The sequence below is a fragment of the Doryrhamphus excisus genome, linkage group LG18 (genome assembly GCF_037039965.1).
Source record: "Doryrhamphus excisus strain RoL-2023G ecotype Guam linkage group LG18, RoL_Dexc_Guam_v1.1, whole genome shotgun sequence".
Classification (NCBI taxonomy): Eukaryota; Metazoa; Chordata; class Actinopteri; order Syngnathiformes; family Syngnathidae; genus Doryrhamphus; species Doryrhamphus excisus.
In genome coordinates, this window is record NC_136374.1 from 2323857 (window position 1) to 2349903 (window position 26047).

General features: G+C 42.3%; 1 protein-coding gene across 2 annotated transcripts; it reads right to left on the reverse strand.

Moving 5' to 3' along the window:
• Positions 1 to 86: 86 nt before the first annotated feature.
• On the reverse strand, positions 87 to 13376 carry LOC131105848 (uncharacterized). Of its 2 annotated transcripts, XM_058054264.2 has the most exons (6): positions 12851 to 13376; positions 10089 to 10177; positions 5857 to 5944; positions 3043 to 4960; positions 820 to 924; positions 87 to 364 (listed from the first exon to the last, which is right to left on the reverse strand). In XM_058054264.2, exons 1-5 carry the CDS (start codon positions 12930 to 12932, stop codon positions 828 to 830), a joined length of 2274 nt encoding a protein of 757 aa, XP_057910247.2. In that variant the 5' UTR covers positions 12933 to 13376; the 3' UTR covers positions 87 to 364; positions 820 to 827. The 2 variants fall into 2 exon arrangements, with proteins under 2 accessions (XP_057910247.2, XP_078654675.1); XM_078798549.1 differs by lacking the exon at positions 87 to 364 and having other exon boundaries at positions 373 to 924.
• Between the last annotated feature and the right edge of the window lie 12671 nt (positions 13377 to 26047).

Genomic DNA, 26047 nt, shown 5'->3' on the forward strand with positions numbered 1-26047 from the left:
AATTTTCAGTTAAATTTAATATGCTTGTCAGGCAGAGCTATAACATGAGTGTACAACACCCTTTACTGGTAACAGTTAATACAATCAATATACGTACAACAGGGCACCAATACACCAATCGCTCAAATACACCACAAGGACGCAGAACACAATGCACGTCCATATGCTGTTAAAAAACCCAAACACTAGTTATCGTAGTATCTGCATATCTACATCCTTACTGATTATAAATACACTTATTTATTTGTCATTATGTGTGATTAATTAGGAGTTAACAAGGACAAAATTTTGCATACGGAACGGAAATCAAACCTTAGATGTGCAGTTTTTAAGCATCTTTCATGCACACGGGGATCAATCAGCCCTGAAGGAGACAGAAGCCAGGTATGATAAAACAGGTTGGCACACAAATAATTCATAAAAATGTAATTAATTAAATCTGAATTTATTACATGAGATTGAGCTGTTGATCAAATGTGCTTCCAGGATGAGTTTATGAAAATAATTATCCTTCACATGTCCATATAAATGTGTGTAGTATTCTACTACTGTGTTTTCATTTGATTGCATTTAAATGATGATTTAAAGAGGTATACAAGTGTAACAGTGAATGACTGCATGTACAGGGTGTGTAGTGAATCAAGTACTACAAGGCGTCACGTATGTACCAGGTTATGTGCAATGGAGTTAGATACGTTGCTTCAAAAAGCCTCATTTACAGTAAATAAATATACAAAGAAGTACAAAGAGCATAGCTTAGCCTCTTTCCATAACGTACACATGGATGGGAAATAGACTGGAAACAATATAAAGGAATACCCGTCTCATCAAGGTGGTCCTTTCCTGATGAGAGTGATGGGCTGTTTTGTTCCAGGCCTGACTCGATACGTCATGCCGTACTGATGACTTGAATGTGGGCCAGTACTGCAAAGGAGGACATATGGAACGTTAGACGGCGTCTCACAAAGGTCACTTGAATGCCTCACACGTACAGTATGTCACACAATATCTTCTCAAGGGACAATTACGATGGAAAGTAAACAGCAGGTGTGTCCAAAAGGCGGCCCCAGGGACATTTACGGCCCGTGGCACATTCTAAAAATAAAAATGACATAATATTATGAGGAAAATATAAAATTGAGTAAAAATACAGAAAATGTTCAAATAGTTTCAAAAGTTGTAATATGACAAACAAAATTGGAAACATTGGGTTGCAGAGAAAGTTATAACATTACGAGAAGTCCAAAAGTCATATTCATGAGAAGAAAATTTAGATTGAAATGTTTTTAAGTCATAATATGTGAAACAAAACAAATGAAGTAATTTTTAGAAAATTTTAAAATATTATGGGAATAATGCTTTAATTACAAGACCACCAAGTTCCGTCATTGCAGAATAACAAATGTGGTTAAATTTTGGAAAATGTGGTTGTGGAAAAAGCTGTATTTTATGAGAAGTAGAAAGAAAATCATGCTAACGAGAAAAAAAGTTTCATCTATTTTATGAAAACAAGATCAAAATAACGAGGAAAAATGCCATTTTAGTAGCATACAATTGAAATATTACATTAAAAAAGGACAAAAACAAAAGAAAGAAACCTACAAAAAGTAGTAATTGGGGGGAATTTTGATTGCAGAAATAGGTATGTTACGAGAAAAATCTAAATATTATACGGAAAACAAAAGTCATAACTTCTAGGTAGAAAGTTGAAAGTTAAAAAATTTAAAAACAGCAACAGAAGAAATGAAAAAAGCTGTAATTTTACCAGAATAAACTCGGAATGTTATGAGGAAAAATAATGTCAATAATGCCAACAAGTGAAATATTAAAGAATTAGAAAGAATTTAGGTTGGGGAAGCTTTAATATGAAAACAGAATAAAGTCAAAATATTACGGGAATTAAAAAAAAAAGAACATTTATGAAGAAAGCTGAACTATTTGGAACGTGTTAGCATGTGTTGCTTTACAACATCAAAGTTTTATCCTTTTATTTGTAACAATGGCCGTCGTTGGTAATGGTAATGGTTTTATTTAATTTGAACATGCATCAGATTACAATTGAGTGCATCCCATAATCAGTTCCCAGTTCCACATGTCCAAAAGGAGTAGGAAGAAGCAAAGCTTATTAAATCCTACCCCTCCATCTGGTACTTTTACAATCACTAACTGTTACATTTGTTCACTTCCTGCTTTCTAAATTAAATTAAATTAAATTAAATTAAATTAAATTAAATTAAATTAAATTAAATTAAATTAAATTAAATTAAATTAAATTAAATTAAATTAAATTAAATTAAATTAAATTGTCACGTACCAAAGTACTGGGTGATATGAGCATCCAATGCCATAATGGGTACCATAGTAAGTGTCAATATAGTGATATATATAGCACATCATGACTGGTTCAAGACTCTTCATCCTTGTATTTAGCAAACATCAACTGCTTGTATTGTTTCTTGAATTGGCTCATCGTTGTGCATTGTTTGATTTCCTTACTCAATCCATTCCATAGTTTGATTCCACATACTGAAATGCTATGGCTAGCATAACGTAGTCCTAGCATAGAAGTGTTTCAAATGTACTTCTTCCCTGAGATCATATTTCTCCTCTCTTGTAGAGAAGTATTGGATGACATTTTTAGCTAATATCACTCAGGTTTACTTCTCTGCGGTAGATGGTCGACTTGGTTCGGTATATTTTTCATCACAGTATATAGACACAACAAAACATTGTGTTGCTGCTGGATGTTCATAATATCCAAATGATACTGTAAGGTTCTTTTCTTTTCCAAAAGAAAGTTTTAAGGCAGGGGCCATTTGCGACTTGACATCAAAGAGTAGTATAATTGTGGCCCACACCTTGACAGGAAAAAGTAGCGTGGATGACATTTTTTAGCTAATTGGTTATTTTTAGCCTTATGCGTTATTTTGCTGTTTGAAGATTAACAATGGAATGGAATGTAGTAAATGTTCGGCTTGTCAGACAGCAAAGACTGGAAATGAGTCAAACAAACAGAAGAGCAGGTATTAAGGGCGGGCTTACCTGTTGGTGTCCTCATATGTTGTCACCACCCTGCCTGGTATCTCCTGCCTTTGTTGTTGTTTTGTTTGGGTAACCCCATCAGAAGCCTTCTTGGCTTGTGGCGCCGTCTTCGGCAACACAGCCACTCTGGTGTCGTCAGAAAGCGGGGCGCCCCAATCTTTGGCGCCATCGTCTGCTTCTACCGGAGGGAAAATCTTGTGGTCCATTTCCAGCATCTTTTTTTGCAAGATGCTGACCAGCGTGGCCTGGCTTGGGGACCGAGGGGACGGCAGAGGTGAGGGGTCTGCTTTGGGTTTTGTCTGGAACTGCGTCTTCTGTGGGACGTTGACGTAGATGTGATCCTGTCTTGGTACCGCCGCGGGCGGAATATTTGCCTGCGGTGTCTTTCTCAGTGGGGGGTCTGGAGGACGAATGGAAGGAGGGGGCTCCGTCATGATGTCAAAGTCATCAAACTCTGGAGGCGGTGGGAGTAACGGCATATCTAGCACCTTATCCTCTTCAAGTCTGGCAGGTTTAACATCTGCGAGTCGGTCACTCCGTCTCACTGGTGACGCCGGTTCCGTGCCGGCGTAAGCTGACCTGCTGGACGTCGGGTGACTGCTCATGTGTGCGATGGTCGCCGATTTTGTTTCGTGCGTGAGATTCACAGACGTCGGACTGACTTGGACTTGGTCGTGATGAAAGAGTGAAGAAGTTGAGACGGATCGCGGGAGGATGGAAGAATGGGGATTGGAATTCGTTTGAATGCTTCGTCGGCGTTGATTGTATGTTGTGGTGGGGTTTTGGTGGGACACAAAGCCCTTGAACTTGTCTCGCTCCTTTGCCGCCATTAGGAGAGCCAATGGGGAAGCTGCAGGCCCGTCTCGAGAGATTCCGATTTCACCATCCGTGCGGTTGTGTAGTTTATGATCCAACACCAGATTTAATCGTGGTTTTAGTCTGCCTTGGGCATCCTCAGAAGTTGACGGAGTTCTGCTCCCGATCTGAAGCTTTCTCGGTACTTTGTACGGCACCTGGAGGGGTGTGATAGCTTCACTCTTTGGTGATACGCTCACTGAATTGGTGTTTGTGGCCACCTCAAGCGTGGGTGACTGTGACGGTGGGAGACTTTGTGGATGGTCTTTGTGATACGTGGCATCTTTGGCTGGCTGAGAAGACGCCATACTTGGTAAATTCTCTTTGAGATACGTAGCATTTTTAGTCTCAGGAAGACGTGGCTCGGAGGGATGCACGCTTGGTATATTCTCTTTGCGTACCGGCTTGGTTGGTGTCACGCGGGGGACATTTCCATCCAGCTGGACCAACATTGGCACCGGCTTGGCAGAGCCAGAATCCTCCAGGAGTAACATCTGCTTGGGTTTCACGTCTCGTTCCTCGTAGCCGCTGAGGACTGAGGCGTTGGAAACGTGGTAAAGCTTTGCTGTGTTTTGGGGATTGAACGTGGACTGTGTGGGGGTCTGCGCAGGTGGAGGCGGGGCTGGAGTCTGGGGCGGGGAGTCCAGGTTGGACATGGATGAAAGTCGAATCGGCTTCGGAGGCGGGGTCTTAACGTTCTTCGGTTGGCCCTTGGAAGGAGGCAGCGGCGGGGCATAAGTTGGATGTTTGGGGACTTTGGCCGGGGACGGTTTTGAAGTGGGAGTGGAGGGCGCAGAGCTACTGGAGCCTGTGGACGGGGGCTTTGGCGGGGGGACCGACGGGGGATGAATGACGCGTTGATTCTTCTCCCCCTTGACAGGTGCTTTGGGGGCGGGCATCGCAGGCGGCTGAAGGGAGGCTAGTTCCGCAGTGCTGAGGTAACCCAGGAAGTCTGGTGGCGGGAGGACGAAGGTCTCTGGAGGCGGGGGAGGGGCCACGGAGGGCGGGGGCGGAACAAATACATCTTCCTCCACGAGGTCATACGTTACCGGGTTTCCATTGGCTATGAAAGGAAAGACAGAATGACTGAGATGTTCATAATTAATAAAGTTAGCATCACTAAGAAATCTATTTCGATTGTTCTGACAATGCTTTTTATAAAATGTTACAAACACGTTAAAAAAGTGCTTCACCACTGACACTAATGCTTACTACGGTTAATTATTACTGAGGAGATTCGTCATATTTGCTTTTTTTACGGAATGAAACACTCCCTTTTAGTAAATGTCATCTGGTTGGCGGTGTGGCACATTCATAGTCTATTGAGCAACGCACCCCAACAAATACCTGCACTGCAGCTCTGAATAGTAGCTATAAGCCAATGGTGTCCAAAGTGCGGCCCGGGTGTCACATTCTAAACATATCATTTCACAAGAAATTTTTAAGAAAAAAAAAAAACAGCAGCAGCAATGGAAAAATCTGTTGTATTTTTTCAAGTCAAAATATTTAATGAAAAAAATAATCTAATGAGAAAAAAATAAATATAGTGAAAATATCCAGGGGAAAAAAATCACAACAATACAAAAATGAATTTAAATAAATATATTTTTAATTTTCGAACTATTCAGATGAAGACATTTAAGCACAAAATAAAAAATAAAATTTCCATCTGTATGACAAAGCTGAGATGCTTTTTTTCTTAAAATATATGAAAATCTTTTGCATATTTATATGTGTGGCCTTACAAAATATCAAAGACGCCAAGGTACATCTTTTCATTTTTCACTATGTGGCCCTTAGTGGAAAAAGTTTGGACACCCCTGCTAAAAAAATGATTATTTTTTATTATTATTTATTATTATATTTTTATTAACATTCCCAGCATGGAAGGTCAAATCTTGGGCTATGCTATGAAATCGAGGACACACGCGTGAGGGGAATTAAGCAACAGGCGCTCACCTGCACCATTGATCTTTGGACCGTTGAAAGGGGGAAGGACTGGGACTCTGGGCGTTGGAACAGCAAATCCTTGAGAACTCTCAGATGGCTGTGTGTGTGTGTGTGTGAGAGAGAGAGAAAGGGGGGGAGGGGGGGGAAAGCAAATATAATTACACAAACTCTAGCATAACAAAGCGCACAAGGCAGTGAACAGCTGTAAGATCTTTACATTCTGTTCTAGGGTTGCTGAAAAGCATGCAAGCCTTCACTGCAGAGTGAACAAACCAGTTCTCGACCAAAGCAGACGTCTGAGAAAAAAAAAAAACATTAGCACACGTACGTAAGTAACGATGATTATCTAAAATACTTACTCTACGCGTATTCAGAAAATGGAGCATAGTAGATTTACTAAATACGTGCAATGAAAAAAATAATGGACCTAATAATAATGGATTTCTAAGTCTGTGTAAGGTTATAAAGCCATTCTAAAGCTTTGGGACTCCAGCCAACCACAGTGAGAGCCATTATCCACAAATGATGAAAACATTTGTGGATACAACAGTGGTGACCCTTCCCAGGAGTGTCTGGCCAAACAAAATGACCCCAAGAGCACAGATGACGCATCCAAGAGGTCCTAAAAGACCCCACAACAACATCCTAAGAGCGGCAGGCCTCACTTGCCTCATTTAAGGTCGGTGTTCATGACTCCACCATAAGAAAGACACTGGGCAAAAACGGCGTCCCATTACAGCATTACATCAAAAGTAACAACGCATTTTAGAAAAGAACATAATAACAACAGTAAAATATGGTGGAGGTAGTGTGATGGTCTGGGGTTGTTTTGCTGCTTCACCACCTGGAAGACTTAAAGAAGATAAGTGGAAGCATGAATTCTGCTGAAGGAGAATCCGGCCATGTGTTGATGACCTCAAGCTGAAACCAACTTGGGGTCCTGTGTCAAAGGCACAGGTCTTCATGTCTTAAAAGGCCTAAAATGGCTGAACCACAAGAATCAGTCATTAACAATATGTCAATAAATGCACCTCCCTCGCATGCTTCACCTTGCAAGGCCTGGTGAATCAGCGGATCCACCTACAGTTTCTCAGAGGATTGTCTCGGGTTTCCTGGTAGACGAAAGTGACGGGCTGTCACTTAGAAACCAGAATGTCTAAGTGGCAAAGATTTGCTCTCATCACAGCTTATCATAAACAAAGACTGTGTTGCAACAATGCAAAATCCAGGAGGGCTTACATGGCACAGGAAGTGCTCTGTCTATGTACCAGTTCTGCCCCGATGACGGTAAGTCGGAACTTACAGTACAAAAAAAACTATAATGAAAAAGTACATAAAAATGAGAAAAGCTCCTTACTTTTATTACCCGTTTCAAGAGAGACACAGTGAGGAAGTCTCAAAGTCAAACAGTTTTCTATGCTCCAACTATGAAAATATTCAGTTTATTAAGTGTTGAATCCCATAGGGCAGAAATTAATTATCATGATCAGGTCAATTAACGCTTTAAACAACACACGACTGTATTATCATAATATTGGACCTTTTACTAAAGCTAAAATTCTATTTAATTGATTGGTTTGTGGCGGCACGGCGGTCGAGTGGTTAGCACGCAGACCTCACAGCTAGGAGACCAGGGTTCAATTCTCCCTGTGCATGCGTGGGTTTTCTCCGGGTACTCCGGTTTCCTCCCACATTCCAAAAACATGCTAGGTTAATTAGCGACTCCAAATTGTCCATAGGTATGAATGTGAGTGTGAATGGTTGTTTGTCTATATGTGCCCTGTGATTGGCTGGCCACCAGTCCAGGGTGTACCCTGCCTCTCGCCTGAAGACAGCTGGGATAGGCTCCAGCACCCCCGTGACCCTCGTGAGAATAAGCGGTAGAAAATTAATGAATGAATGATTCGGTTGAGCTGGTTTCATAATTATACCTTTTGAGTGTTAAGTTGGTGTGTGATGAGTTTAGTGTTCTTTGTAAGAACACTAACACATTCCAAAAACATGCTAGGTTAATTAGACACTCCAAATTGTCCATAGGTATGAATGTGAGTGTGAATGGTTGTTTGTCTATATGTGCCCTGTGATTGGCTGGCCACCAGTCCAGGGTGTACCCCGCCTCTCGCCTGAAGACAGCTGGGATAGGCTCCAGCACCCCCGACCCTTGTGAGGGAAAAAGCAGTAGAAAATGAATGAATGATTGGTTTGTCTGTTTTTCATATCATGTGATACATGTCATGAAATGTTTTATTCTTTATTCTTTCAGTGCTGACTTTCTCTTTCATTCTGCTCATCCTGAAAAAACAGGAATAGCAGGGCATCACTGAAGTGTGCAGCAGAATCGCTGGCGCTGCACAGAATGACTTAATGGCGGCCTCGGAAAAGGCTGACTCGTCATTGACGATCCCAGTCGCCTCTTGCATGATGAGTTCAGGTTGCTTCCCATGCTGGGTGTGCCAAGGCCCACATGCCTCAGACGCAAACACACCCACGCAACGGGGCGTGCTAACCAGAGTGTTTAGGTCTGTGCTATGACGCATCGTTTTGAGCAAAAGCGCAGCGACTTCCTCTTGAAGATTAGAAAATTGTGATAAAAACGATCCAAATATTAGAATGGAGCAGAATGTACGACTCCTTCACATGACACCTGAACACAACGCTACAATGTTTGTACTTTTGGTTGGTTTTAATGCACAAAATGTATCCTTTGATTTTTATGAAAAACACACCCGGCCAACACACAGATTGTAAGTGCATGGTAATAACAGTGTGTGCTTCACATAAGGGAATCCTGTGAAACAAGAAGTACAAATGTAGTACTAATAACACAAAGACAGCAGCTCCTTCTTCAGCTTTGCCTCTGCATCTTTTCCAAACTGAAACTACTGTCACTGTTCTAAGGATCGACCGATAAATCGGCCGGTCGATAATATATCGGGCCGATATTTGCGTTCTTTATTTGAATCGGTATCGTCCGATACGCGCGTGGGTTCCGCCGATGTATTTTTCCGTCGCATGATTTACAGACAGGCATGCGCCGGGCAGCTTTGTGTTGCCGGAAGACCCTGCAACACACGCAGTCGCGGTACCGCTACCCCACTGCAAGAGTGGTGAACTTACTTAAAATATTGGTACCTGTCTTCGGGCGAGAGGCGGGGTACACCCTGACTGGTGGCCAGCCAATCACAGGGCACATAAAGACAAACAACCATTCACACTAACATTCATATCTATGAACAATTTGGAGTCGCTAATTAACCTAGCATGTTTTTGGAATGTGGGAGGAAACCGGAGTACCGGGAGAAAACCCACACATGCACGGGGAGAACATGCAAACTCCACACAGATATGGCCAAGGGTGGAATCGAACTTGGGTCTCCTAGCTGTGAAGCCTGTGTGCTAACCACCCTTCCACTGTGCAGCCCTGGTTCAGTATATTTTTCATCAAAATAGTAGTCATGCCAAAATGTTGTGTTGCTGCTGGATGTTCACAGTATCCGAGTGATACTGCTGTGGGGGTGCTGGAGCCTATCCCAGCTGTCTTTGGACGAGAGGCGGGGTACACCCTGGACTGGTGGCCAGCCAATCACAGGGCACATATAGACAAACAACCATTCACACTCACATTCATATCTATGAACAATTTGGAGTCGCTAATTAACCTAGCATGTTTTTGGAATGTGGGAGGAAACCGGAGTACCCGGAGAAAACCCACGCATGCACGGGGAGAACATGTAACTCCACACAGATATGGCCGAGGGTGGAATTGAACCCTGGTCTCCTAGCTGTGAGGTCTATGCGCTAACCACTCGACCACCGTGCCACCCTAAATTAAATTTTTTAATTAAAAAAATTAAATTTAAATTAAATTAACGCTGTTTAAATGTGTGTTTAAGAAAGCTGAATCGTACATTTCAATAAATATTTGTTTAAACTTGAAACCTGTAATATTTGTTATCATTGTCATTTTTTCATGTAAATTGAGGGAGCAAAAGCAGTATCGGCCACAAAATCGGCTAAGGGTGATGAGAAAAAATCGGTATCGATGGGGAAAAAAATAACCTATCAGTCGGTCCCTACACTGTTCATCATTGTTGCCGTTGTAATTAGCAGCTATTTTGGAGCCACTTTGGAGAACGCAACAACAGATTGATTTCAGCGTTCATGTCCAACACCCTCTGTGACGCCTATTTGCATGTTCGTGCTCCACGTGAGAGTCCAATCAGTCTGAGTGGCGTACTCACAGTGTAATGCTTGACGGTGGGTCTGGCACGTACACTGGCAGTACCCGATTCGAGAAACGTCGGCGAGTTCAGCACTAGTTCCACATTATCTGGAAAAGAAGAGCAGAGGGTTGTTGCATTTTGTGGCAAAACGTGTTTTTCAAATGTTAAAACCTTGATTGATCGTGGCGGTGCACCATTGCAAAATAAAAGCTGACACTCCTTCAAAATGTGGTGTTTTTTTCTTGAAAACCAGGGCTCTACATTAAAAACAAAAATTACTTACTACTTGCCCGAATATGTAATATAAAGACTGCCATATTGATATCATCTCATTTTTGTGGCATGACATGAGAATCTCAATTAAAGATGAAATGATGATCATTTCTTGAGGTTGTTTTCCTACATAGATCATGACGTTGCATGGAAATCTGGATTGTCAAGAGACTTCTAGGCACTTTGCCTTTTAGAAGTTGTGCACCACAATGAAACATTATTGAATAGACACATTTGTGTACTAATAAAGTGTTTTTAATCCAGAAAAAAATGCTCAACGGTTAAACAATAATTTGTGAAGCAAAGGTGAGAAAAATACACAGAGAAATGGAAGCGCTAGATTTTGTAGCTTGTGCAAAATTGACAGGAAGTGAAGAGTGTGTGGAGGAGTGTAGCGTGAAGAAGGTTACACATTGTAGTGTGCACTTCAGTCTAAATAAAATTCTAAATTCAGTCTAAATGGAGTTCAGTCTAAATATAAAAATTGTATGCAGGGGCCACTTTGACCAAAACATTACCATAGGACAGGGGTCTCAAACACATGGCCCGCGGGCCAAATGTGGCCCGCAAGATGCTAGTTTAGGCCCCCACCTTGATTTTGTTTAAGTTTGATATGGATGCTGTATGGTATCATGTACCCAGAAAAAATTATTACATTTGATTAATGTTCATGTTAAAGGTTAACTCTCTGTCCGTGTGGAAGTGGTACGTTTTTGGGTTTTTAAGTTTAAAGGAAATAACTTGGAGGCTACCGTTTAGGTCGCTAGCTCTCTAGTTTGCGAGTTAGCATGTGTCTCAAGACCCTGCAGTTGCGCAATATGTTGTAAATAAAAAGAGCATAAATGTGACTATTGGATCTAATCGGTGGCGTTTCGTTGTGACCACTTCAAATTGTCACGGCAATGTGATTCACTCACCTGTGCCATCAATCAATTGATTGCACGCCGTCTCTTGTGGAGAAACATCATCACGCTGACTCGGGAAAAATGTCAACGTGTGGAATTGTGTTAGTTATTTAATACACGCCTGCCTGATTTTAATAGACAAATACTCATCTTGCAGCTTTGCATGGTGTCACCTACTGTGGCCTGTCACTCAAAGCCCAGCACAAACTGCATGTAAAATTTTTACATGTGCACTTACTGGAGTTCAGTCTAAATATGAAAATTGTACATAGTTCATGGTTTTATATTTGTAAATAAATTGCTATTTTTTGTAAAACAACCAGTATATGTGTTGGTATAGTCGTTTAGATATTCGAGTTATCCGAAAGAATGGACAAAAGGTAGAAACAAACCCCGATTCTGCAGCTTTTATGTGATTGCAACAATTTGTATTTAGGTTTTTGTATTTGGTTTCAGTGATTATGATTCTTTTACTGTTTTCTTATAATCTAGTTACGCTATTAAGATGCATGAATGAGACAAAAAATATTAGTAACCTTTCTTGGTACAATGCAATTTCATACCACTGCAAACCAATCACAAGCATACTCAAGATGGAATTTCTGACAGAGTCAATCAACAATGAGGGTTACTGTTTGTTTTGCTACTCTTCTCAAATGCTAATCCAAATGCATTCAACATATTAAGTGGTTTGGATTTAATCAGTGGTGTGCACACTGTTTTGTATATCATAACCTGGGTTAAATAAAAATATACATTACCATAGGAGAAGGGTCTCAAACATGCGGCCCGTGGGCCAAATGTGGCCCGCAGGATGCTAGTTTGAGGCCCCCGCCTTGATATGAAAGTTTAATGTTAGTTTGATATGGATGCTGTATGGTATAATGTACCCAGAAAAAATTATTACGTTTGATTCATGTTCATGTTAAAGGTTAACTCTCTATCCGTGTGGAAGTGGTAAGTTTTTGGCTATTTAAGTTGAAAGGAAATAACTTGAAGGCTACCATTTAGGTCGCTAGCTGTCTAGTTTGCGAGTTAGCATGTGTCTCAAGACCCTGCAGTTGCGCAATACGTTGTAAATAAAAAGAGTATAAATGTGACTATAGTCGTGTTTTGTCATGTCTACAGGGCTCTAATAATGCTTTGTTCATTTTAATATGAAAAAAATCATTTGTCTACCCACCAACTATATGTGCTTTCTTAAGTTTTTATTATTATTATTATTATTATTATATTTATTTATTACTGATTGATTTTCTTTATTCTTGATTTGTTTATTTTTCATCTTATTTTGTGCAGAAAAATAAAAATTAAGATATTTGAGAACAGTGGAATGTTTTGTCAGAGCTTTTATTGTAGAAAATCGGAACCAAAGCACTGAAAAAGTTTGTATATTTTTCTGTTTTTAATAATTTTTTTTTTTTTTTTTGAAAACCTGATGCGGCCCAGTCTCACCCAGACTCTAGCTCCAGTGCCCCCCAAGTAAATTGAGTTTGAGCCCCCTGCCATAGGAGGTTGTGTGACACCCACTCAGTGCAAAGTTCATACTGTTGCTAATTCACGTCAATACTTTTTCCATCCATAGCAATGCAACATACTCACCCAGTTCCCTCATTTTGACGCTGGTGTCGAAGTAGGACTGGTCCTTCCGACCCAAAAAGGCCAGGTGTCCTGACCTCTTCATCACGATCCGCTGGGAAGATCACACGGTAGGCATTACGGACAAGACGGGTGGATCCGTCGTGTGACAGCCGCAGAGTCAGACTCCAGTGTACTGGCGCAAACGTAGGGGGAAAGTGGAGAGAAAAACGGCATAAACTCCGCCTCCTGTGCTCAAGTTACACTCCCAACAGGTGAGGTCCCAAGCGGCTCGGACATTCCTGCAATAATCTCTGTGCGGTAATTACACACCTCCGTGTTTTTTAATTGTGCTGAAATACAGCACGTCGCCATTTTGTCTTCTTCCTCAAATAGTCTATGATTCAACAAATCATCTTAGATTAACTTAAAGCAGAATTTCTGCAACGTTTAAGCTAAGTAAACATTTTTGACACAATAGTCAAACTGAAAAACGACAACTTCCAGAACTTTACAGTCAGAATTTTTTCAGTGGTGGAAGGTCGACACACTTGACGCATCCTTCGTCCGCCATATTTATTTGGGTAGGGAAGGCGGGCGGATCGAGCCAAGTGTCGATATTACTGATACCGGGGTTATTGTTATCGGTTTGATACTAGCTTGAATATTTTCAGTTCCCTTCTATATTTAGTTTCACAAACATAAACATAATTATTATAATAAAATAAAGTTGTGTCAATATATTTTAGTCTTATTTACAAATGCATGTAATAAGATATTGGACACAGGAAGGCAATAATTTCTTTTTTCCGCACTATTGACGTTATTAATTTTGTTGACATTGTTCCATTGTGCTATATTGTTGTAGTAAATATTGTAAAATTGTTCAAGCATTGACATAACTTTCTTTGTGCTGTTTTATTTTTATCCTAATCATGATTAACAACCGTAAATAACACAATTAATGATGTTGAAAAATTTAAAGTTAAACATATCGGTATCAACATGTACAACTGATGCCAAAAATACATTTGCCATAATACAAAGTTCGCGCCATGAGTAATCATGGGTAAGCTTCCAGCAATATTATAGGATTGATAATATTCATGGGTATTCTTCCAAAAATATTATATTAGTGATTTTAATGTCTGCTACTCCTCCTTGAGAGGGTCGCAGGAAGTGCTGGAGCCTATCCCATCTCACTTAACCTAGCATGTTTTTGGAATGTGGGAGGAAACCGGAGTACCCGGAGAAAACTCCACACAGAGATGACCGAGGGTGGAATTGAACTCGGGTCTCCAAACTGTGAGGCCTGCGTGCTAACCGCGCAGACTTAGTATTCATTCATTTTGTACCGCTTATCCTCACGAGGGTCGCAGGAAGTGCTGGAGCCTATCCCAGCTGACTTAACCTAGCATGTTTTTGGAATGTGGGAGGAAACCGGAGTACCCGGAGAAAACCCACGCATGCACGGGGAGAACATGCAAATTCCATACAGGGATCTCGAGGTCTGCACGCTAACCACTCGACCACCGTGCAGCCCCCACAGCAACATACTGAGTGTATGCAGTCTTTTTGCTACCCTGCCATGAAACCGAATGGCCGACTTCTCCGCTTACCTGGAGGAACTTTGATGATGTCATAAGTTAAGGTCGCTGTCATCGATGCGTCACCCTCTATGTCATCTTATGCATTAGAGCTTATTGGCCTGACACGACTTCCTCTCCGCTATCACAAGCCGCTAATGTTATTTTGATGTGATATTCATTTGCCGCAACAACTTGGCATTCCCCTTCAACTGTCATCTTCTGTGTCATAAATGTCATAAAGGTCAACTATTCGGCCCGAGACTTTTATTTATTTTTATCCGATCGCGGCAACTCGAGAGACCATGGTTCTCAAAAGGTCAAAAGGTTTTATTTTCAGTAAACCAAGCAAATCATGGTATTTTGAAAATATCATGTTTAAAAATGTGTTGACAAATAGCGATTTGTCAATAAGGACTGAAGGATGTCATGGATAAATAACCAACAGTTAAGCAAAGACCACTTCAGGGAACCTGTTGAAGATGTGGAAAAAAAAGGCACCTCGTTGCTGGAGCAGAGATGGCTCGTCAAGGAGGAGCTGGCTCATCTGGCGTCCGAAAAGAAGACGACGGAGAAAAGGGACTCGAGGGCTCAACGCTTGGGCCGCCATCTTCAGTATAAGAGTTTCACGGTGGAGACGGAAAACGATCTTCAACAAAGCATTCTTGAGCAGAACAAGCTCTTCACTTACAACATGTCGGTGTTCGACTGTCGGGCCGAGAGGTCGGGAACGGATAAATACAATTTTGAGTTTGCTTTGCTTCAGTGTCGATGTTTGGAGGTGGAAACGCAGTACGACAACTTGCGGGCGCAGTATCAGCATCTTAAGGCTCAACTTTTAAAGTTCACGGAAGATAATACAAACGAGCTGACGCTAGGCGCCAAAGTGTTGACTTACCTTGGACCGGAAAACGTAAACATGGACATGGCCGACGTCGACGACTTGAAAGCACAAATGAAAGTTTCTATGGAAAGCAACCTTCTGGATCAGCAACACATGGCCCTGATTGATCAGGTGTCTCAACTTCAACAGCACAAAAACAACATGGAGTCAGAGCTAGCCGACTTAAGGTCGCAAGCTAAGGTCAACAAAGAAAATGAAGACTCGCTGATGAAACTGAATCTTTTACTCAAAAACGAAGTGACTCAGCTTAAATCGAGTTTGAAGACAGACACCGACGACACCAATTATAACGTTCTTCCGGAAAACAGGAGCCGTCCAGATGAGCTAGCTCGCCGTCAATCTCTCGACTCAACGGTGGAGAAGGAGAACGGCGACTTGAGGGCGCAATTAAACATTCTTCAGGAAAACAAGAACCAACAAGACGATAAAATCAAGCATCTGAAAGATCAGGTGGCTCTGCTTCAGTCTCATAACATCGAAATGGAGACGCAGTGTAGCAACTTGAAGGCGCAAATCCAATTCCATCGAGAGGAGGAAGAAGCTCAGACCGACCACCACAGCGTCCGTAAAAACGGATTGGTTGAGCTTCGGTCAAAGATGGAAACTGGCATCACGACGGATGTTGATGTTCTTCACGAAAAACCTAGCCTGGAAGATGAAGAACATGATCAGAGGAGCGAAACAAAAGAGAGAAGGAAAGACGAGTTGAGGACACAAGTTAAAGCTCTCCACGAAAGAAATAACCAACTTCACGACGAAGTCAAGTCCCTCACGGACAAGTTAAGTCTACTTCAGGCTCAAAAGGCAAAGACGGAGACGCACAATTGTGACTTGAGGGCAAAAGTGAAAGCTCTTCAAGAAAACAAGAACCAACTCGACGATGAAATGAAGTCGCTGACTGATCAAATTGCTGTGCTTCAGTCTCAGAAGGCCAAGGTGGAGACGCAGAACGGTGACTTGAGGGCACAAGTTAAGGCTCTTCAAGAAAACGAGGATATTCTCATCAAGCAGAACGAGTTCCTCAACGATGAAGTGTCTCAGCTGGAAAGATTTAACGTGAGAACAGATAAGCAAAACGAAAACCTGCGCACACGAGTCAAGGCTCTGAGAGAAAACGAGAACATCCTGAGCGAGAAGACGGAGAACCTGATGGCTGACTTGTCCCACTTTGAGAACCAACGAGACAAGGACCAAAGTGAGATTTACGGTCTGAGAACAGAGCTGCAGACGCTGCGGTGCCAACTCCAAGATCAAGATGAACTACTCAGGAGGATCGATCATGCCGAATCTCTCATGGAGAAGGAGTGGGCAGAGAACGAGAGGTTGAAAAGCAAACTGAGCGAGCTTGAGGAGGAGGGTAACTTTGTGAAAAAGCAGAACGACGTTGTTCGAGTGGAGTTGGAAAATCACAAATCTCTTCAAGATCAACAGAGCGAGCAGATTGCACAGCTGAAGTGCAAACTGAAAGACCAGAAAGTCCAACTTGAGGAAGCTCAGTTTCTTCTCTATAGTAAAGATGACGAGTTAGCAAAGCAAAACAGAAGAATAGCGTATCTCAACGAAGTCACGGAGGAGCTTAACTCCCTTCTGAGCAGTTTCAAACAAAGAATACACGAACTTCAGACCCAGCTGGAACTCAGACAGATGGATGAAATATTGACGGCGAGCCTCATGGAGACTGTCAGCGAAGATGAACGGGAATCGAGCAACGTCGATATGAGACCTGCGAGCCTGCAAATAAACAATCCTCATCAAGACAACAACAACCAGAAACCGCTCTTCATGCGCAGCTCGTCTTTGCACGACTCCCCGAGTCTGAAGATGGAAATGGAGAACGAAGAATTAAAAACCCAAGTCAAAGAACTCGAAGAGAACAAAGTCAGACTGGTTGAGGAGAACAAGCAGCTCAGCGACAAGCTAGCTCATCTCGAATCGCTGACGTCAAACGCGGACACAAAGAACGGACATTTAATGGCGCAGGTTGAAGACCATCGAGAAAATGAGAAGAAGCTCATTCAGCAAAATCGACTCTTCGGCGAGAAGCTCGCTGAACTTGAACGTTGGAGCCTGAAAATGGAGACGGAGAACGGAGATTTGAAGGTACAAGTTGAAGACCTGAAAGAAAATGAGAAGCTCACAAATCAAAGAACGGAGACCTTAATGGCCGATTTGAATCGCTGTCAATCTCAGCGGGAGAAGTATCAAACCGAAAGTAACCGTCTGAGGCTGGAGGTTCAGACGCTGCGGTCTCAACTGCAGGACGAGAGCGACCTCAGAAGAAGGATAGACCACGCCGAATCTCAAATGGAGAAGAAGTGGGCGGAAAACGACAAGTTGAGCGACAGACTGCGCGAGCTGGAGAAAAAGGACGACTCCTTGAAAAAGCAGCACGATGTCGTTCGAGCCGAGCTGGAAGAACAAAAATCGATCCGAGATCAGCAACAGCAACAGATCGCTAAGCTAATGGCGGCATTAAACGACAACAAACACCAAGTCAAAAAGGCTGGATTTCTCCTCTATAATAAAGACGACGAGTTAGCCAAGCAAAAAAGGGAAATCGATCATCAAAACGGAATCATCCAAGACCTTAATTCCACTATAAGAAATTTAAAACTAAATATCGCTCATCGTCAAGACCAGCTGGAACCCAACCAGACTGCAAATAAGCGACCCGACACAAGCCGCCTTGACGCAACCGAATCAGTGCAATCAGTCTCCGCGGGCCTCATGAAGTCTGACAGATTCACCCCTCCAAATCCAAGTACTCTTTACCGCAGCAATTTTAAAGGGTTTATAAAAAGTTCCGTAAAGGTTTTCTCAGTATTAATCGTTTTTGTAATTGTATTAATCTTATTTAACATCGATAGTGACTTTTCACTGTTAAGTCTTTTAGAGGGCTGCTAGCGCTACTAAACGGAAGTAGCTTTAGAAAGTACTTTTTGGTTGGTGACCGACCAGCTGTTTTGTTTACTAATTTGTATCATATTGTCAATGTCGTAAACTCTGCAAGAGACTTATTTGACATCAAGTCCTAAGAAGTTGATGTTTCGAGTCATTTTATTCCAATCTTTCCAAAAAATGTTAATAAATCATTTTCTTGGTTTTATAAATCTGTTTTTGTGTTTGAGTCAAGCGATAGTGAAACATTTGCAAAAGGAACGCATTGATCCTCTGGGGTTGTTTTTATTTTATCCCTCTAAATCAGGGGTCTCAAACACGCGGCCCGCGGGCCAAATGTGGCCCGCAGGACACTACTTTGAGGCCCCCGCCTTGATATGAAAGTTTGATGTTAGTGCGGCCCGCGCAAGTTTGATATGGATGCTGTATGGTATCATGTACCCAGAAAAAATTATTACGTTTGATTCATGTTCATGTTAAAGGTTAAATAACTGTTAATAGTTATCCTCCCTATCCGTGTGGAAGTGGTAAGTTTTTGGCGATTTAAATTGAAAGGAAATAACTTGAAGGCTACCGTTTAGGTCGCTAGCGCTCTAGTTTGCGAGTTAGCATGTGTCTCAAGACCAGGGGTCTCAAACACACGGCCCCCGCCTTGATATGAAAGTTTAATGTTAGTGCGGCCCGCGCAAGTTTGATATGGATGCTGTATGGTATCATGTACCCAGAAAAAATTATTATGTTTGATTCATGTTCATGTTAAAGGTTAAATAACTGTTAATAGTTATCCTCCCTATCCGTGTGGAAGTGGTAAGTTTTTGGCTATTTAAGTTGAAAGGAAATAACTCGAAGGCTACCGTTTAGGTGGCTAGCTCTCTAGTTTGCGAGTTAGCATGTGTCTCAAGACCAGGGGTCTCAAACACACGGCCCACGGTCCGAATATGGCCCGCAGGACACTAGTTTGAGGCCCCCGCCTTGATATGAAAGTTTGATGTTAGTGCGGCCCGCGCAAGTTTGATATGGATGCTGTATGGTATCATGTACCCAGAAAAAAATATTACGTTTGATTCATGTTCATGTTAAAGGTTAAATAACTGTTAATAGTTATCCTCCCTATCCGTGTGGAAGTGGTAAGTTTTTGGCGATTTAAGTTGAAAGGAAATAACTTGAAGGTTACCGTTTAGGTGGCTAGCTCTCTAGTTTGCGAGTTAGCATGTGTCGCAAGACCAGGGGTCTCAAACACACGGCCCCCGCCTTGATATGAAAGTTTAATGTTAGTGCGGCCCGTGCAAGTTTGATATGGATGCTGTATGGTATCATGTACCCAGAAAAAATTATTACATTTGATTCATGTTCATGTTAAAGGTTAAATAACTGTTAATAGTTATCCTCTCTATCCGTGTGGAAGTGGTAAGTTTTTGGCTATTTAAGTTGAAAGGAAATAACTCGAAGGCTACCGTTTAGGTGGCTAGCTCTCTAGTTTGCGAGTTAGCATGTGTCTCAAGACCAGGGGTCTCAAACACACGGCCCACGGTCCGAATATGGCCCGCAGGACACTAGTTTGAGGCCCCCGCCTTGATATGAAAGTTTAATGTTAGTGCGGCCCGCGCAAGTTTGATATGGATGCTGTATGGTATCATGTACCCAGAAAAAAATATTACGTTTGATTCATGTTCATGTTAAAGGTTAAATAACTGTTAATAGTTATCCTCCCTATCCGTGTGGAAGTGGTAAGTTTTTGGCGATTTATGTTGAAAGGAAATAACTTGAAGGTTACCGTTTAGGTGGCTAGCTCTCTAGTTTGCGAGTTAGCATGTGTCGCAAGACCAGGGGTCTCAAACACACGGCCCCCGCCTTGATATGAAAGTTTAATGTTAGTGCGGCCCGTGCAAGTTTGATATGGATGCTGTATGGTATCATGTACCCAGAAAAAATTATTACGTTTGATTCATGTTCATGTTACAGGTTAAATAACTGTTAATAGTTATCCTCCCTATCCGTGTGGAAGTGGTAAGTTTTGGGCGATTTAAGTTGAAAGGAAATAACTCGAAGGCTACCGTTTAGGAGGCTAGCTCTCTAGTTTGCGAGTTAGCATGTGTCTCAAGACCAGGGGTCTCAAACACACGGCCCCCGCCTTGATATGAAAGTTTAATGTTAGTGCGGCCCGTGCAAGTTTGATATGGATGCTGTATGGTATCATGTACCCAGAAAAAATTATTACGTTTGATTCATGTTCATGTTACAGGTTAAATAACTGTTAATAGTTATCCTCCCTATCCGTGTGGAAGTGGTAAGTTTTGGGCGATTTAAGTTGAAAGGAAATAACTCGAAGGCTACCGTTTAGGAGGCTAGCTCTCTAGTTTGCGAGTTAGCATGTGTCTCAAGACCAGGGGTCTCAAACACACGGCCCACGGTCCGAATATGGCCCGCAGGACACTAGTTTGAGGCCCCCGCCTTGATATGAAAGTTTAATGTTAGTGCGGCCCGCGCAAGTTTGATATGGATGCTGTATGGTATCATGTACCCAGAAAAAATTATTACGTTTGATTCATGTTCATGTTAAAGGTTAAATAACTGTTAATAGTTATCCTCCCTATCCGTGTGGAAGTGGTAAGTTTTTGGCGATTTAAGTTGAAAGGAAATAACTTGAAGGCTACCGTTTAGGTCTACATCACTCAACGTGGGTTCTAATAAAAAATACCAAACATGTCAAAATTTGTATTAGTTGAACCATCTAGTACCTCATTTAGTACCTCAGGGGGTTCAAGTAAAAACCATTTGCATGGTACTGTTAATCAAAGTCATTTCATCTGTCAGCTGATGCTGTTTGCCTTTCAACTGGTTTTCTTTGTTAGGTCATAAAGCTTCAGAGGACCAGCCCACTGCAGACAAACATGTGTCTGATACCTCATGAAAATACCGAATAACGAAGGGTATTTCAGGCATCGGTCATTTAACATCTCCAATTCTTCAATCCTAGGAAAACTCCAGGACAACGGCTAGCATTTGGAAAATGACTTTTAACGATGTTAAAACTAGAAAGTCGATATTGACGGAGCGGAAACGGTTCCTCGATGATGAACTGGCTCGTCTAGAATCCCAGAGCGTCAAGTTGGAAACAGAGAAAAAAGACTTGAGGGTCCAAATTAAGGACATTCAAGGAAACAACAAAACACAGACGGAGTTGAAGACGTCACGCAATGAAGAGCTGACTCGACCTTACTCTTTGACTGTCAAGATGGAGGCAGAAGATACAGAAGAACTCAACGATCAAAAGAACGCCATCGAGGAAAATGAGCTTGTGGATCACAAGCGGACACGCCTTCAAATGTGGAGGGTGAATATGGAGGCTGAGAATGAAGAACTGCGGGCACAAGTTAAAGTCCTGGAAGACAACAAAGCCATGTCGAGTCAACAAAACATGCTCCTCGGTGAGAAGCTGGCTCATCTGGAGTCTTGGAGCGTGAAGATGGAGACGCACTTGAGGATGCAAATTAAATACCTTCAAGAAAAGGAGGACACCTTGATGAAACAGAACGAATGCCTCATTAACGAGGTGGCCCAGCTTGAAAGGTGGGCCGTGACGACCGAGAAAGAAAACGAAAACCTTCGAGCACGTGTCAAAGTCTTGAAAGAAAACGAGAACCTCATGAATGAGGTGACGGAGACCATGACGGCTGATTTGGCACACGCCGAATCTCTGAGGGGCGAGGATCAAACTGAAATGTATCGTCTGAGAACCAAACTGCAGACGCTGAGGTGTCAACTGCAAGATCAGGATGAGCTACTAAGGAGGCTCGGTCACGCCGGGTCCCTCATGGAGAAGGCATGGGCAGAGAATGAAAAACTGAACAACAAACTCAGCGACCATGCGGATGAAGATCCTTTTGTAAAAAAGCAGAATCAGACGAGAGAAGAATTAAGAGAACATAGACCCGTCAAAGATCTTGAACACCTTGAACGGATCGCTCAGCTCGAGGCGGCAGTCAAAGAACATCAGTTCCGACTCGAGACATCTCAGACCCTCCTCAGTGGCAAAGACGAGATGTTAGAGAAGCAAAGGAACGAAATCGTCCAACAACATGAAGTCATAGACAAGCTTAACTCTCTTGTTACCCCTTTGAAACAAACAATACATGATCTTCAGACCCGCCTGGAACTCCAGCACATGGATGAAATATTATCTCCAAGCAGCAGCTGTGGCAGCTTTGACGAGACTGTCAGCGAAGAACCGTCGGAATTAAAGACCGAGGAGAAAAACCAAAGCTCACAAATAAAACAGCTTCGACAAAACTCGATGCGTGGATCTCCAAGTCTTGACCCAGTTCAAGATCTTCAAGAAAACGAGGTCAGATTAGCATTGCAGAACAGGTTTCTCGATGACAAAGTGGTCGTCACAAACGTGAACACAAAGAAAAGTGATTTCATGGACCAGGTTGAAGATCTTCGCAAAAACGAGGACAGGCTGACTGAGCAGAAGCAGCTCTTCAGCGAAAAGTTGGCTCAACTTGAATCTTTGAGTGGAAAGACAGAACCCAATAACGGACGCTGGAAGGTACAAGTTGAAGATCCAATAAAAAATGGGTTCCTCCAGTGTGGGAAACCAAGCAATGTCGCTGATTTGTCCCTCACTGGATCGCAAGGAGACAAGGATAATATTCAAATCGAGCAAGAAGAACACCAAGAAAAGCAGAACAATCAGCTCCATGAAACTCATTTTGAAACAAACAATGGATACTGCAAGGTCCATGTTGAAGATCCAAGAGAAAATGAGTACATCTTAAGTGAGAACACAGAGGAACCCATCACTCTTGATTTGTCCAACTCTGAATCTCAATGGGACAATGATCATTTAGGGAATCATGAAAAAGATCTTCAAGAAACCAGTTTCACCAAACAGAACAGGCACCTTCATGGAAAAGTGGAGACAAACAATGGAGATCCTGAAGAAAATGAGAACATCTTAAGTGAGAAAACGGACACCATGACCGATTGGTCCAACTTGGATTCTCAATGGGATAAAGATGACACAGAAGTTTATCATCTGAAGACAGACGCTCAGGTATTTTGGTGTCTTTTGCAAGATCAAGGTGATCTAAAAACAACGACGGATCAAGCGGAATCTCGACTGGAGAAGGAGTGGACAGAGAATGAAAAGTTGAGGAACAGGCCGTGTGACCTCTATGACAAGCAACACATTCTCAGAAGGTACGATGGCGTCATCGAGGACCAAGAAGGCCACAACAACGTCGGCGATCAGCAGAGCAAAACAGTCACACACCTGAAGACGACATTAGCAGATCCTAAACCCAGAGTTGAGGAACCTGGACGTCTCATCTTCAAAAGCCATGAGGACGCGTTCAAAAAGCAAAGCAAAGATCGTCAACACGGGGACAAAGATGGACGGAACCCTTTGTTCGCCTCGTTTCGGGAGGCCTTTTTTAACTGTAAACGCCAGCTGAAACGGATGGAAGAAATATTAACCGCAAACAACTTGGAGACTCAGCCTAAGGGGCAGCAAGACCTGGGTCTCCTCCATAGCGCCCCATCAGAAGGATGTAGCAACCTCCTGTGATAAGAACGGGTTTGACATGGCGTCAGTTCTGTGGATGCCGAAATTCCTGGAACCCACTAACGCAGGGGTCTCAAACACGCGGCCCGCGGGCCAACTGTGGCACGCAGGACACTAGTTTGAGGCCCCCGCCTTGATATGAAAGTTTAATGTTACGTTTGATTCATGTTCATGTTCAAGGTTAAATAACTGTTAATAGTTATCCTCCCTATCCGTGTGGAAGTGGTAAGTTTTTGGCTATTTAAGTTGAAAGGAAATAACTTGAAGGCTACTGTTTAGGTCGCTAGCTCTCTAGTTTGCGAGTTAGCATGTGTCTCAAGACCAGGGGTCTCAAACACACGGCCCCCGCCTTGATATGAAAGTTTAATGTTAGTGCGGCCCGCGCAAGTTTGATATGGATGCTGTATGGTATCATGTACCCAGAAAAAATTATTACGTTTGATTCATGTTCATGTTAAAGGTTAAATAACTGTTAATAGTTATCCTCCCTATTCGTGTGGAAGTGGTAAGTTTTTGGCGATTTAAGTTCAAAGGAAATAACTTGGAGGCTACCGTTTAGGTCGCTAGCTCTCTAGTTTGCGAGTCAGCATGTGTCTCAAACACACGGCCCACGGGCCGAATGTGGCCCGCAGGACACTAGTTTGAGGCCCCCGCCTTGATATAAAAGTTTAATGTTAGTGAGGCCCACGCAAGTTTGATATGGATGCTGTATGGTATCATGTACCCAGAAAAAATTATTACGTTTGATTCATGTTCATGTTAAAGGTTAAATAACTGTTAATAGTTATCCTCCCTATTCGTGTGGAAGTGGTAAGTTTTTGGCGATTTAAGTTGAAAGGAAATAACTTGAAGGCTACCGTTTAGGTCGCTAGCTCTCTAGTTTGCGAGTTAGCATGTGTCTCAAGACCAGGGGTCTCAAACACACGGCCCCCGCCTTGATATGAAAGTTTAATGTTAGTGCGGCCCGCGCAAGTTTGATATGGATGCTGTATGGTATCATGTACCCAGAAAAAATTATTACGTTTGATTCATGTTCATGTTAAAGGTTAAATAACTGTTAATAGTTATCCTCCCTATCCGTGTGGAAGTGGTTATTTTTTGGCGATTTAAGTTGAAAGGAAATAACTTGAAGGCTACCGTTTAGGTCGCTAGTGTTCTAGTTTGCGAGTTGAGTTTGAGACCCCTGCCTTAAACTGTATAATTGAAAGCAGGAAGTGAACAAATGTAAGAGTTAGTGATTGTAAAAGTACCAGATGGAGGGGTAGGATTTAATAAGCTTTGCTTCTTCCTACTCCTTTTGGACATGTGGAACTGGGAACTGATTATGGGATGCATTCAATTGGAATCTGATGCATGTTCAAATGAAATAATATGCTGAGCAACAAATATAGAACATAGTTACAAACAACATATATAATAACATATTCAAGCAAAGGTAATGAATCACGTCAGGGATCGTTAAGGCCGATGCGTATTGATGCTGACTCTTACTCAAGTCCAATCTAATTAGTCACGTCCCACTGACGGCACACGGCGCTCTGCCCTACTTTTCCCCGTTTACCACGTTGCTCCTGTAAGGAGATAACTGTAAAGATGACGATGACTCCAAAGAGGATCAAGAATCCGCTCTAAAGCCCAACGTGAGCTGACCACCGCCGGTGACCTTTGTCAAAACGCACTTTTGAAGCGCACGCCACAGACGAAGTTAATACGCAGCCTCAACGCATCTGCATGTTTACATTTCAAACACCTTACAGAGTTCCGTGTTTATGGTTTTTTTTTTACTTAATTTCCTTAGTTTTGCCACAGTCAGTTAAAATGCAGTTCATGACATTATATAGATGTGCTGTGCTATGGTAGCCGTTAGCATGTTAGCATTTAAGCTAATTCACTCATGTGTAATGGCAAATACACACATGGCATGATGTAGGGATGTTATAGGACAACCTTGGCACTTTCTAAACTTGAGGCTCGCTTGCTAGGTGCTAGCATGGTAGCTGTTAGCATGTTAGCATTTTAGCTAATTTACTCATGTCTCAAGGCAAATACCCACATGGCATGATGTAGGGAAGTTATAGAACAACCTTGGTACTTTCTAAACTTGAGGCTCTCTTGCTAAGTGCTAGCATGGTAGCTGTTAGCATGTTAGCATTTTAGCTAATTTACTCATGTCTAAAGGCAAATACACACATGGCATGATGTAGGGATGTTATAGGACAACTTTGGCACTTTCTAAACTTGAGGCCCTCTTGCTAAGTGCTAGC